The sequence below is a fragment of the Numida meleagris genome, chromosome 20, assembly GCF_002078875.1.
Source record: "Numida meleagris isolate 19003 breed g44 Domestic line chromosome 20, NumMel1.0, whole genome shotgun sequence".
NCBI classification, from domain to species: domain Eukaryota; kingdom Metazoa; phylum Chordata; class Aves; order Galliformes; family Numididae; genus Numida; species Numida meleagris.
This window is the reverse complement of record NC_034428.1, coordinates 3,339,141-3,353,320: the sequence shown is the minus strand read 5'-3', so window position 1 is coordinate 3,353,320 and position 14,180 is coordinate 3,339,141. Positions and strand designations below refer to the sequence as shown.

The window sequence follows — 14,180 nt, the reverse complement described above, 5'->3', positions numbered from 1 at the left end:
GAGGTTCCACTCCCCAGGCGTCCTGCTGGTTGGAACCACGAGCTCCTTGCAAGCAGTGGAACAAGCTGCATGCACCGCATAGCGCAGCACATCACCTGGCCTTGCAGCGCAGATGGGTTTTGCAGTGCTGCGTGCGTGCCCAGGAACGAGGGCCGTGCACTTTTCTCCCTCTGCCCCATCGGTGCCCAGCACTGTGTGTTGGCGTGGGGCTGCTGGGCTGTCAGGACGGATTACAGCTGCATGGCTTTACGGTGCCGAAACAACATGTTCCTTCCCAGTGTCTGCCCCATTAGCCATGTGCCCCCCCGCCAAAAATTCTGTTCAGTGTCGGATTAAGCAGTAACAAGCCCGGACTCCCACAGGAACTGCTGCCAGCCGGACAGCTCATAGCCTCGGGGATGCTCTCATTTTTTCTTTACAGAGGGAAAGCGGAGTCAGATTGAGCAATGGCTGAGAGCAGCCCGGACTTCTGCTTGCCTCCACGTGGCATGGTGCAGCTTCATCTCTGTGCTGACCGGGAACTGAACGTGCACCCATCAGTGTGACTCGATGGCTGCAAGAGGAGGGGATGCTGCACTTGCTGCCCTGAGCGCGGCACAAAGGCAGTGACACACAGTTGGCAAGCAATGAGACATTTGCCTATAAAGCAGCAGTTTGATTCCAGTTTTGTTTTTTTTTTCCTGGCCAGTATCGCTTTGTGCAATATTCTTGCAATATTCTTTGGGCAAATTCCTAACGCCAGAGCTTGCTGTTGGGCCCTGTCCTGATGCGTTTCCTGGTCCCCAAACACGTGCCCTTGGGGCATCAGTTCCTTGTGCGCAGCCAAAACCTTTGTTCCCAGCAGCCTGGGCCAGGGGGCTGGGCCGGACCCCCTCCCGTGCATGCACGCCTTTATCTTTACACCGAGCCAGTGATTTCAGGGACCCTACAGCACCAAGCCGAGTCCTTGCAAAAGCTTTGGGTTTCGCACGTTGCGTCCAAAATAAAGGTACCCAATGTCCGCGCACACGCACGAGGGAAACACTTTCTTTGCGCACGCAAATCTGCAGAAAAGCCCTGTGGGCGCCCCTGGCTTTCTGAGCAGATCTGCAGGGGTTTGGTGCAGAAGGAGGAGAAAGTACCCCCCTGCACGCGCAGCCCTTGCTCCTTGCACCAGACCCCGCTCCCTGCAGCACCGCCGCTTCCCGCGCTCAGCGCGCGCACCCACCCGCTCGCGCGCGCACCCGCCGTGAACCCGCCCCCCACCCCAGTGGGATTTTCCACGCGCCGTGTGCACAGCCGGGCAGGCCGCCTCGGCACGTAGCGCACGCGCTCCGAGCCGCCTCTGGCGCGAGGCGGTGCCGACCAATGGGAGATCAGCACGCCTTAGGACCGACCAATAGAGAAGCCGTATGTGGCCGAGCTGGCCAATAGGAGGTGGGAGGCGGGCGACTCATCTGCATGAGGTGGGTATAGGCTGGCGCGCGCGCAACCGCCCCTTCTCAGTCAGCGTTGAGCCGGGTGCGGAAGGGAGCGGTGAGATGGGAGCGGGCGGGTTGCTGGGCCGGGGGGAGGACGGCGGCGGGTGAGCTGGGCTGGGTCGGGCCGTGGGAGAGCTGACCGCGGGGCTCCTCACCGGCCGGGCGCCGCGGCTCGCCCGCCGCTCCCCTCAAGTCGGGCCTAGGCGGCTGGTGGGCCTGCGGGGCCCGTGTCCGCGCCGTCGGGCTGTGGAGGGGGGGCCGCTGCGTGTGCTCCGGGAGTGGGAGCGCGGTGCGTCTCGGGCAGGGATAACGTGTCTCTCTTAATCATTAAACAATAGATCTCGGACGGCCAGTCGCGATTTGGACCTTTCCCCTCCTTAGCAGCGGCGGATGCCCTTCAGCTTCAGATGTCAAATATTTAATGTCTTACGTCAACGCGCGAATCTGGGCGCGTTGTGTCTCCCGGCGGGGCTAAATCCCGGTTATCTGTAGGCAGCACCCGCGGGGAGCGCTCCCCGACAACGTGATGCCCATCTGTGGGCATTCGTGCACGGAAAAACTGGCTGCTCACTGGCAGCTGCCCCGCGTGGGGCTGCCGAGAGGATCTTGGCCCTCGTTCCGTTACACGGGGCTGAGTCACGGGGCAGGGCTGCGGCACAGCCCGGCAGGAAGCAGTGCCGTTGGTTACCCAGCCCCACGGCTGAGGCAGTGCAGTTCCAGACCTCCATCTTGATGAGGAGAGAAAGAGAAAGGAGATCGCGAGGCCTTGAGTCATCTTAGATCGCCTTGCACCGTGCTGCGTTGGTGAACTAGCACCACGTGGGGCTCGGAGGAGTAAGAGCAGGAGGTGCCGTGTTTGGTCCAGGCGTGTCCAGGCAGAGCAGTTGCTGGGATTTGAGGCAGTAAGGTCAAGGACTAATGAGCAGTAAGGTTATTTTTCCTTTCAGGGTGGTGGTATGAGAGTTGCAGACTTAAAGCGTGTAAGTGTCACTGATAACTGCGTGGCAGCTCTGTGATAAGCCCTCTAAATTAATTAGGCTAGTTCTGTGGCCAAACTACTACTGGTTTTTATTTTCCATACTGATTCTGTGAAGAGAAATGCATGTGTTAAGAGAAATGTGGCTGCAAAACAGCATCCATGCGGTAATCTTTTGGTAATAAAATTGGCAATGAGCTTGCAAATCATTGTAAGTTTAATTAGAGAAGTCTGCTCTGTTGTTGGAGTACTGCATTCCCTGTGCAGAGCACAGCATCAGGGAATAAATGGTGACTGATAAGGCAGCCAGCACTTGAACTGGGAGTGATGCCTTGGCTGTAACGTGGCCTTGGAGAAGGTATCAACATGGCTGCTCCCAGCGAGGTCTGAGAAGGTAAAGGGAGGCTCTGACCTTGCCCACAGATTAGAGTACAAAACAAGGTTTAAGGCAATATGTGCATGAATGACCACCGTGGTATTGGTATGTTTGACTAGCTCCATCACAAAGTACAAAGGTCTGGAGCAGGCAGCGCAAGTGGTGAGCTCTGTCCAAACTTGTGTACAGTTAGCTGTCCTGCTAACTCTGCTAGACTGTTCTCTCAGTCTAGCTGAACGCTACCACGTTTACCCAGGGGAAAACTCAGTGGGAAAGTAGGTTTTTTTTGAATGCAGAAGTGAGGGGACTTGGAAATGCGCAAAAACAAGTGCAGGGAATTCCTGGAATGGTGCAGTGCTGTGAAATGCCTCCCTCTGAAAAAAGGGAGGGATTGTTGGGAAGGTCATTTACAAGGACGCTTGAGTAATATCAGACCTGGGATACCGGTGGCAGCTCCAGCAGCATGTGTTGCTGGAGTGACACCTTTGTGAAGGCAGGCAGACCTTGCATTGCACTGAGACTTCCTTGTGAGCTGCCTGTGCTTTTAGGGAACAGGGCACCTTATGTCTTATAGCTAATCTGGTTCTGGATAGGAAAGTAAGGCATAGGTGCCACCAGAAGAAGCTGCGGGAGCCTTTTTCAGATAAATGGGGATTGTTCACATTAGTGGTTGCTTGGAGCGTGTGGCAGGGAGCTGTGTCTGTGTAGATGGGTCTCCTAACAGGGAAGTTGCAGGGATTTATTTCTAGCTTGTATGTTGGCTGATTAAAGCTAAGTAGTGACAGCATGGAGGGCAGTTGGAGCTGGCTTGCTCTGCTTAGGACAGTCATATCATCTGTCAGGGTGTGAATCTTACAGTAAAGCAGGCAGTATCTCAAATATCTGAGCTGCCTTGTACAGTCAGCTGCTCGGAGGCAGGGCAGCTAGAAGGGCACTTTGTCCCAGGGGGACAAACTGAATGGCTACCTGTGTCCTTTAACGTGAGGGGGAAAAAAATAGTCCTGTGGAGGAAGAGAGAGTTCATGAAGCTGCCTTCCTCCTGTGTCTGTGCACTACTGCTGAGAGCCTGTCATCTTCTCAGTAACTGCAGGGCGATTCGTGACCGTTCTGTTATACAGGGTTACCACCCACACGGGCTTGCCAGAAGCCGGCTTCCAGATGGTTCTGAGGCTGAGCTTTCTTCTCTGCAGATGAACTAGTTTTGGTGCTAGTCCATGGCTTACAGGCATTCATCTGACTTGATTTTTAAAATATTATCTGAGCTTACATAAGCATTCCTTACTGCAGTTTTTTTTAAGTGTAAAGGGATGTGAGAGGGAGGTAGAAGGAAGTTCTCAAAGGCTGTGGTGGTCTGTCTTCCCTTCAAGAGGAAAGGCCATTCCTGTAGATACTCCTCTTAAGAAAGGGCATAACTATTAGTGCTTAGAGCTGCGGTTGTCTGTTTCTATTTCAAGACAGGTCACAGTTGGCTCTGGACAGCTGTTGTGCATACTAAGAGCTGTTGCCCTCGAGTCTTTTATCAAAAAAGAATTCAAACTAGCTGCAGAAATTTCCTGTATTGGGATTACTTGACTGCTTTTATATGCTAAGCAGTGACATTCTTTAGATCTCATTGGAAGAAAGAATTCTGGTTTTAGGTGGCTCTTCCCGCCTAGGCTGAGAGTCCTCTCCTCCTCATGTAAAGCTCCAATCAAATACTAAGTGTTTTCCTACTTCAAGTATGAAGCAGTGTTTCTGAGCTGTTCACATGACTGTTGGTGACCCTGCAGGTTATGAATTATTAATGCTCAGCTCTTTTGCCAGGTGTTCAAGATGTCCATTCTTAAGATCCACGCCCGTGAAATCTTTGATTCTCGTGGAAATCCCACCGTTGAGGTAGACCTCTACACCAACAAGGGTGAGTCCTTAGTAGATATTTGTCCAAATTGCACAAGTGTTAATGCAAACAGTGTCATGTGCCTTCCTCCCTTTGTCTTGAGCTTAACTTGGGATAGCATTGGCAAATTCAGAGTTAACACTTTCTTCCTGTCCCTAAGCGGTTGCTAATGGACTTAGTTTTTCTGTGTTCATTTAACTCTTTTTGGCTGCACTTGAGCATGTTTAACTTTTCAAGCTCTGTAATGAAGTTCTGCTGCTGCAGAATTGAATCCTGGGTAAGGTTCTCTTCTCTGCGTAGGTAATCAGGCATGACCCAGCATCTTGTCTAATTGGGTTTTCACATATAATATCTTATATTTCTAATTATTGTACGAATTTTCCTTGTTTTTTTGGTTGTTCATACCATATTTGATAGGATCTGACAAAGGCATTGTACGAACACAGAGCAGTGTGATTCAGTGGAATGAGCAAATACAATAGCTGTAATACAGTAACTAAATAGCTGATCTTCTTGCCTCAAAAGATTAATGCAGTCATTTAATGAGATTGCCCCCACTAAGCTCTTTGCCTAAGTGGGATAAGGGAAAGGCAGGAGATGGAAGGCTGGCATCTTGAACAACAGGCAGAACAGACTCCAGTGTACCAATTTGCTCTTAGAAGTTCAGTACCCTTAATTGGAAGAATGAGTAGTCTGAGGAGCTCAGGTGAACAAAACAGGACTCTGGATTGTCTCTTGCATGCCACATCTCACAAGAGCTTAAGAGCTCACTGGCTAGACTGGCCTTAAAAGTAGATTCACTGAATAAACATACTCTATTGGAAGGAGAATGGGTGGCTCTAGGGGTGGAAGCATGTGGTAGGTTGGGATGATGTGTGGGTGAAGTATGCTTGATGGCTTTCCACATGCTAAGATGGCTTCTTTTTGTGTTGTGAACAGGTCTGTTCAGAGCTGCTGTTCCCAGCGGTGCCTCAACTGGAATCTATGAAGCTCTAGAGCTTCGTGACAATGACAAGACACGCTACTTGGGAAAAGGTAAACCTGAATATGGGTGCCTGGCTTGGCTTGTTGCAATGGATGTGCTGTTGTTGAAGTTAGGCTAGATTGTATTAGGAGAAGCCTGGGCTCCATTACTACCTCCTGTAACCTGTACAAGGCATGGCATTGAAGTGAAAGTGATGGACAGTAAGATGTGCATATCTGCACATAGGCTGTGCCATTAGAGTAAAGGTAAGGCACAAACTGCAGGGTTTCCCAGGGGCCTGAGGAGAGTGACTGCTTCCAGCATTGCACATGGGGCTCAGGCATGCCAGCTGCCTGAGCATGTCTCTGGTGCAGCGTGCTGAATCATACCTAGCTGTTGCACTTCTTGTTGCCTTACCTGTTGGTATATGGTAGAGACAGTGCTTCACTGCAGCTGGTCACCAGATCTCGTAATAGAAAAAAATGTCCAAGAACTGTTGTTAAATGGGTCTACTGTGGCACTGCTCAACTTGTTAGATCCCAGCATGCAAGTACTGGACTTGTAGCTCATGCCAGCTGCTGCCCACAGGTAACATGCAACGCTATAAGAGTAATCACTGAAATGCTTCCATTTCAGACTGCATCATAGCTAAAGCCATTTGACCTTTGTCTTTCACTGTAGATGGTCATAATACTGAAGTTTGTATTAGAGTCCTAATATTTTAATTGTCTGTGGACTGATTATATGTCCTAAAAAATAAGTAGACAGTCACCAGACTGGTGTATAAACTTTCATGGAGGGAAATGAATAGCAATGTACAAGAGGTGATTAATAAACATCCTAGTAGCAATTCTTCAATTACTCTTAGAACTTGGACTGCAGGACTCCATTTTAATGTGCTGCTGTAAAAGTGTCAGTGGTAGTTTCCAACTCTATGCAATCAATTCACCTTTCAGCTGAGAGAGAATTGTCTTTGCTCCAAACTTGCCTTGCCAGGCAGATGAAAGGAAGCTGAAATATTTTGTGCCTGTTAAGAGTGAGCAGTCAGAGTGGATAATTACTGAACTTGGAGAGCCTTGTTTAGGATCCATGATGGCTGCTGCTGCAGTACAAAATAAACCTCAGATGACTGAATATACCAAAGAACAGAAGAGGTTCTGCTGTCCACTTAAGGCATTTTTCCCTGAGCAATATGGATGTGTACTTAGCTCAGTGTGCTAAATGTGTGTGTGCTTAGAGCTGCTAAACCTGATCCTGTAGCCACTTCTTCATGGGCAGTTAACTAGACAGTGCACTCTGAGCTTCCTCAGCAGGCCTCACAGCTCGGGGTTTTGTATCACCTGGCAAGTAACATGAGTTTAAAAACACCTCGAATGGGATGAGTTATAGATAGCTGGAAGGTCTTCTGTAATATAAACTTGTGGACTTGAACTATTTGAAAGGCAATTAATGCAGTTCAGGGTACACTTCATTAGCATTTACTGGGTTCTGAAGCTTAGGTTTTCAGGGATGTTTAAATGCTCTACAGGGGTGACAGTATTCCTTAGGTTGATGTTGGCAGCTGGCTAACAGTGATCTCTGCTTATGGGGAAGAAGCAAGTTAATGCTGGAGCTCTTGTTTTACCTAACGATGGTCCACAAAGATCAAAAAGAAAGGTGCTGTGTTCACATGCTCTTCCTTGTCTGTGCTAACAGCCAACTTGAATTCTTATGTCTGGGTACAGACAGTGTGTTTTCTTTGGCATTGGATCAAGTGCAAAATACATGTGCTAAGGTGATGCTTCAGGAGTGTTGCAAAATGATGGCAGATAGTGAAATAAATGCCTGAGCTGCTGCATGCTTAACTTCCAGGAAAACCTTTTTCTTTCCCCTTACTCATACAATCTACCAGTGGGGTAGGAGTAGGCTATCCTGAAACCTATTCTAAATGCTGTCATTTGGCCACTCAAGTTTTGGGTCCACAGTTGATTTTTGCAGTATCAAACCAGGGTGGAAAGAACAAAAAACACAGCCTGGCTGACTGCTGCACAACTTCCTCTGCCCTCTGAACCCTTTTGTTTCTGGACTACAGCTCAGTGTCAGGTGCTTGGGGATCTGTAGGTCTGTTTCCCTGTTTGTGACCTTTGTTTCTTCTTGCATGACTGACTTTGTCTTTGGCTGTGAGCCTTCATCTCTTCCTTGATTCTCTTGTCCATTTCGCTTCTGTCAGGTGTATCCAGAGCTGTTAAATATGTTAACGAGTTCCTGGGGACAGCATTGTGTACACAGGTAATGGATGTGCTTTTAGTGCAACCTTGTCACTTGGACAGACTTCTCCAGTGCATGGTCTTGCAAACTAACATTGCAGCAGGCATTTCTAGATGATTATTTCATGCAACTTCCATTCAGTTGAGATGGTGTCTTTAAGTGTTCAGCAGTGAGCTCAGGTTGGACTGGGATTTGAATCGCATGAGGTGGTATTGAGTTCTTGTTGCTACTGAGATCATCATCTAATGCCTGCATAACAAGTGTGATTGACTGGTGTCTGATTTGCTTGTTCTTTCCAGGTGTCTCAAAAGCTGTTGAGCACGTCAATAAAACAATTGCACCTGCACTGATTAGCAAGGTAGGAGCAATCTGTCTTCTGCTAACATCAGTTAATGCCAGTCCAGTGCATCCTGTCTGATGGGTTCTCTTGTTAGAGGCAGCTACAGGAACTGTATTAGATGGGGATGTTAGCCTGTGTATTGGAGTGCATGAGAAAAAACTGACCTACAGTAATTGCTTCCCTTAATGATTGCATCTCTAACATTTAATCAAAAGAATCTCCAGCAGTGTGCAGCAACACTTAAGCACCTGGAAATCTCAGTGGAGTGCCTTTAAGATGCAAGCTGCATTATGTTTAAAAGGGTGGCTGAGTTGGGGCTGAGGGGAGGAGCACAGTGATGGTGACTGGGTTTTCTCCAGGCTGGCTAATTTGGAAGGTGGTCTCAAGGGAATCTTAGTGAAGTTGACTTGAGTGAGATTTGTGCCTTTTGTGGGCACTAAGCCCTAGCTACAAAGGATGGAACAAGATGGTGATAATGCATAAAGTGATTGCACATTCTCAGCTACAATTCCTAACACTGTGTATTGAGTTACAAATGGGTTTTGTGACCTGAGCAAGCCAGTTGTCTTTGAGCTTGCAGTAAGGGAGCAGAGGGCACAAACTGGAGCTTTCTCCCAAGTCAGGCTGATAGTAGCGTAACTGTTTCTGCAGTTAGGTGGTCAGAGAACCTGGCCTTATAGCTCTGAATGTGAAGAATAAAAGAAGCTTTTGATTTGTCGGACTTAAGGCAGCCCTTGTGATCTATTGAAAGTGACCAGAAGATGCTGCTGTTTGATAACAGTAAGAACTAATTTACTGTTGGTAGTTGTGCTTAAGCAGTTCCTGATGCCTGGCAGGGAAATAAAGCTGCAGTGGGTAGGTGGGAGTTCTCTGAGCCGTGTTGCTTTTCACACATTGTTTTGCCTGTTTCTCTCTGCAGAATGTCAATGTGGTGGAGCAAGAAAAGATAGATAAACTGATGCTGGAAATGGATGGAACAGAGAACAAATGTAAGTGGGCTTTGTGTTGTAGAGAGGCATGAAAAGATTAGGGTTGGTCTTGCAGGTCTAGGTTACCTTAACAGAAACAGTGTGCTGTACTTTGCTTTTGCTGTGTGCTTAGCTAACCAAGACCATGACAGTGCTGATATTGTTGAATCTCTTCAGGAAAATGTAGTATTTCTGTAAACAATTTGCTCCTATTTCAGCTAAATTTGGTGCCAATGCCATCCTGGGTGTATCTCTGGCTGTTTGCAAAGCTGGTGCTGCTGAGAAGGGTGTCCCCTTGTACCGCCACATTGCTGACCTTGCTGGAAACCCTGAAGTCATCCTGCCCGTTCCTGTAAGTCTCTTTATAAGACCAGCTAAAGACATGATCTGAGCGGGTGCTTATGATGTAATTTGGTTTTGAGTTAAGCTGTCTTGATGGCAGAGTATCTTGTACTGTTGTATACTCAGAATGAAATGTGTTAAATTGACTTTTCCTTTGGATTACTCCAAGGCTTTCAATGTCATCAACGGTGGCTCCCACGCTGGCAACAAGCTGGCTATGCAGGAGTTCATGATCCTCCCCGTGGGTGCTGACAACTTCAAAGAGGCGATGCGCATTGGTGCCGAGGTCTATCACAATCTCAAGAACGTTATCAAGGAGAAGTATGGCAAGGATGCAACCAATGTGGGTGATGAGGGCGGCTTTGCCCCCAATATCCTTGAAAATAAAGAAGGTAAAAATGATCTTAGTGTGGGTGGAGACCTAACTGATCACCAGTTGCTGCCGTTTCTTTGCTCTGCTTCTGCCCGAGGATTCCTAAGATCTTATATGGATGTGGTCCACTATAGGACCACAGAGCTGCTCCCTTGAAAATGAGTTCATGCTGCTTGACAGGATAGCTTTGACCTGAGTGCCTTCATCACCAGGTCTGTACTGAGTTGAAGCAGTCTTAGCGCTTTGCACTTGAGAAAGATGGTGTGGGCATGTCTGTTATGTATCTGTTGTTTCCTCATGTCAGTAGTCACAGTTCAGTGGAATTGTTGTGTTTTTTTTTTGCTGACAGAGGAGAACAGTTTGAACTGTGACTGGTAATGTGTGAGGTTGCATTCAGGTCAGCTTGGGAGGCTCAGGCATTCACTGCCTCCACAGCCAGACAGTTTGGTTCAGAAGCCTTCAGAGGAGTGGGGACACAGTCCGTCTTGTGGAAAGTCAAGTACTTGTTCCTACAAAAAAAAAATTCCAAAAAGGGCTCTTTTTCTGCCTTCTGTGCAGAAGTGGAGCTGGTAGTAAGCCAGTTCAGTGCTACAACTCTTTAGTCACTTACAGAGTTGAAAGCTGCTAGCTATATTGTTGGCCTCTGAGCTGCAGTTGCCTTTTCTGATACTGAAGGTAAGGAGCCAGCACTGGAAATTGGTGTGTTTGAGTCCTGCAGGAGCGTGCAGCTTTTACTAGGTCTGTACACTGGCAGACATCAATGAAGATGACTGCTACAGTCCAAGGAATCTGTATTGCTGGTAGCAGCTGCTCTTGCTATTTGTATGACATTAATATCTTTAGAAACACTTTATGTAAGCTTCCTACTGTAAATAGCTTGGCTGACCTGACTGTTAGGCTTGGAGTCAGGAATGCTTGGGAGAGGCTTCCTGGTTGTGAACCTACTGGATTTCATTGCTTGGGCTCTGCTTAAAGCAGTGTAGCATAGTGGGTAGCATCTAGAAATGAGTACTGAGGAGTTGGATTGCCAGTTGTGCGCAAGTGGAGAACAGCAGATGCAAAGAGAAGGTGCCCCGTGCAGTAGCAGGCTGTGCATTGTGTTATATGTCAGTATTTGGGTGCAGCTTTCTGTTAGGATCTGGGGCTAAAAGGGGTTCAAGTATGGTCACTACTTCCTGCCCACACTCATAAAGCTGAAAGATGCTGTAGTATCATCTAGCCTTCAGCCTTCTGGGCTGTAGTCCTGCCTGAAGAGATTAGCAATTGCTCTCTGAGGGGTATTAAAATCTAAACGCAGTATTAGGGTAGCATCCTGTTCCAGTTATTTCTTAAGATCCTTTTCTGTGTGGTCTTCAGGCTTTCTGTAGGGAGTAATGGAGATTCTTGCCCAAGTAAATGTGCTGCCAGCAAAAGAATAGCTTTGTTAAGGTGTTCAACAAGAACTCACAGGTATCTTCCAATGTTTCAGCTCTGGAGTTGCTGAAGACTGCAATTGGCAAGGCTGGCTACTCTGACAAGGTTGTCATTGGCATGGATGTGGCTGCCTCAGAGTTCTACCGTGATGGAAAATATGACCTGGACTTCAAATCCCCTGATGATCCCAGCAGATACATTTCTCCTGACCAGCTGGCTGACCTGTACAAGGGCTTTGTGAAGAACTACCCCGGTAAGTTCTTCAACAGGACCATATTAGTGGCAGATAATAGGGGCTGAAGGAAGAGTTGAGATGCAGCCTCCCTTATATGCAGAGCAAGAGTGGAGCAAACAGCGAGCTTTCTAGAAGTTGTAGTGGGTAGTACTTGTTTGAAAGCAGCCCAGATCCTTTCAGGGTGATACTGTGTTAAAGCTCTTTGTGTCCCTCTGCAGTGGTGTCCATTGAAGACCCTTTTGACCAGGATGACTGGGCTGCCTGGAAGAAGTTCACTGGCAGTGTTGGCATTCAAGTGGTTGGTGATGATCTGACTGTGACCAACCCGAAGCGTATTGCCAAGGCTGTAGAGGAGAAATCCTGCAACTGCCTGCTCCTTAAGGTCAACCAGATTGGCTCTGTGACAGAGTCTCTGCAAGCGTAAGTTCTCCCTTTTCAGCCGTGCTAGGGTGAGGGACCCTGTGTTGCTTAAGAGATTGTATAGCTGAGTGGGCTGAGGAAACTCTAGTGGAATAGAAATCTGATGATGAGGTGTTTGTGAAGGGATGAATAATTGTTAACTCACAGAGATATTGGCAAGTAAAACCTGTACCTTCATGTCCTTCAAGTCATACAGGCACATCAGACACAAGGTGTAAGCACGTGTCAAAGCAGCTGTATGGCACTGTGCTTTCACATGATCCTAGCCCTAACATACACCGAAGAGCAGTTCTGCCTTGCCACATCTGGGAATACCCAGTGCTTGGCAGCCTCGCTGGAGCAAAGGCTGCTATGCAAATGAGGATGATGTGACACTTTGCATCTCTCTTCCAGTTGCAAGCTTGCTCAGTCCAATGGCTGGGGTGTGATGGTGAGTCACCGCTCTGGAGAAACAGAGGATACCTTCATTGCTGACCTGGTGGTTGGTCTTTGCACTGGTCAGGTTTGTATCTGTAGCTGTTGTAATTTGCCTTCTTGCCTGATTAGATAATGCGGTGATGAAGCCATGATGCATTGCAGATGGAGTATTCTGTGACTTAGGAGCAGGAACTCTTCATGCCTTATATACAGGAAGATCATCTGCCTCATGGGAATGTGACATGGGAACATATTATCTTGTGTAAACTCACCTTTACCCATGAGTTAAAAAAAAAAAATCTGGAAGTGAATTCCTTAGGGTGTGTCAGTATTTCCAGGCAGTGAATGTATATGTGAATGAACTGGTTACTGCTCCCAAGCTCTATCTTGATTGAGTGTCCAGGAGTTCATAGCCTGCTGCTGAAATAAAGCTTGTCATTGTGTTGATTACTCTGAATAGAATAGCAGTGTATTTGCTTCTGTGGCCTTGCTTCTGCTGTAGTTACTGATGAACTTTGGTTTCCCTTTCAGATCAAAACTGGTGCCCCTTGCCGATCTGAGCGCCTAGCCAAGTACAACCAGCTGTTGAGGTGAGACTCACAGTGGGAAAAGGGTTGAGAATTAGGCCTGACATAAAATGGATCCTCATTAATGCATTTGCGTCCAGCTTGCTCTTAAGCTGCTCAGTTTCTGAGATGCAGAAGTACGTAAACTGAGACTGGCAGGGATGTTTTTGGGTTGGTGGTAGGCTAAATGGTGAGTTGGATTAGTTTTTATCAAAATGGAGATAAAATAGGAACGTTATACAAAGCATCCTGTGATATTAGGTGTCTGAGAAATGTCCTCTCTGCACGAGACTGTTCCCTTGGACAAGAGTTTGAAATATTTGAGCAGTATTACTTAGGAGATAGGGACCAATGTTGTGAAGGTATGTGTGGGTTCTGAAGTTACTTGGAGGGAATTGACCAGTGGCTGTGGTAGTACTGCTAGCACTAGGCAGATCAGGTAGTTCAGTGTAAGGCTAGCAGCTGCTCTAGCACAGCTCTACACTGACTGCTCACACCAGCGTTTTGTTGCCTTTCCATCAGAATTGAAGAGGAGCTTGGCAGCAAGGCCCGCTTTGCTGGAAGAAACTTCAGGAACCCTCGTATCAACTAAGCTGTTCGCATCGTACAACCCTGTTCTGGTTTAAAGCACTAGTCACCTGTTTAGATCACGGTTACCTGTATTAGAAAGATAAGGGCAGCTGAAGGAAAAAATAAAGTTTGCAGGTCCTCTCCCTTCCCCCTAGATGACTCCTTTACCTAGTGTTCTCACCAGCTCTGATCTGTTACTTGTAATGCTCTACTGCTTTTCTAGAACAGTCTCAGTGGGGTTGTGTGTGGCAAACATCTTCTGGAACCATGACATTCTAACACTGGGCGTAAACAGTTAACTTCTCTGCCTGTCTGTTCTTCAGTGTTTGGAGCTGTGACTTGCAATGCAGTAAGAGGTACCTGCAAACGGAAGTAGTAGTGTTTTTACATGTGACAAATAAAAGCATCCAACAACCCAACAAGGTGTGACTTGGAGTTGTTTTGGAAGAGACTGAGGAAGATGGATACCTTCTGTTAAACGTGTCCTGTCTAAAGCTGTTGTGCTGACTGAGATGGACTGGCTGGGAGGTGGGTTTGAATTGCTCTGTGACCAATAGACAATTAGTTGAATGTATGTCTAATCAAGGAGTAGCCTTGAGGATATGTTCAGTTGTGTAGAAGTAGGACTAGGAGTAGG

General features: G+C 47.5%; 1 protein-coding gene across 2 annotated transcripts; it reads left to right on the top strand.

Annotated features, from left to right (window-relative positions):
- On the top strand, positions 1,445-13,965 carry ENO1 (enolase 1). Of its 2 annotated transcripts, none has more exons than XM_021417383.1 (12): positions 1,445-1,515; positions 4,616-4,709; positions 5,628-5,723; positions 8,199-8,257; positions 9,159-9,228; positions 9,426-9,559; positions 9,719-9,941; positions 11,391-11,588; positions 11,789-11,990; positions 12,384-12,492; positions 12,939-12,997; positions 13,496-13,965. In XM_021417383.1, exons 2-12 carry the CDS (start codon positions 4,625-4,627, stop codon positions 13,563-13,565), a joined length of 1,305 nt encoding a protein of 434 aa, XP_021273058.1. In that variant the 5' UTR covers positions 1,445-1,515; positions 4,616-4,624; the 3' UTR covers positions 13,566-13,965. The 2 variants fall into 2 exon arrangements, with proteins under 2 accessions (XP_021273058.1, XP_021273059.1); XM_021417384.1 differs by having other exon boundaries at positions 1,476-1,500.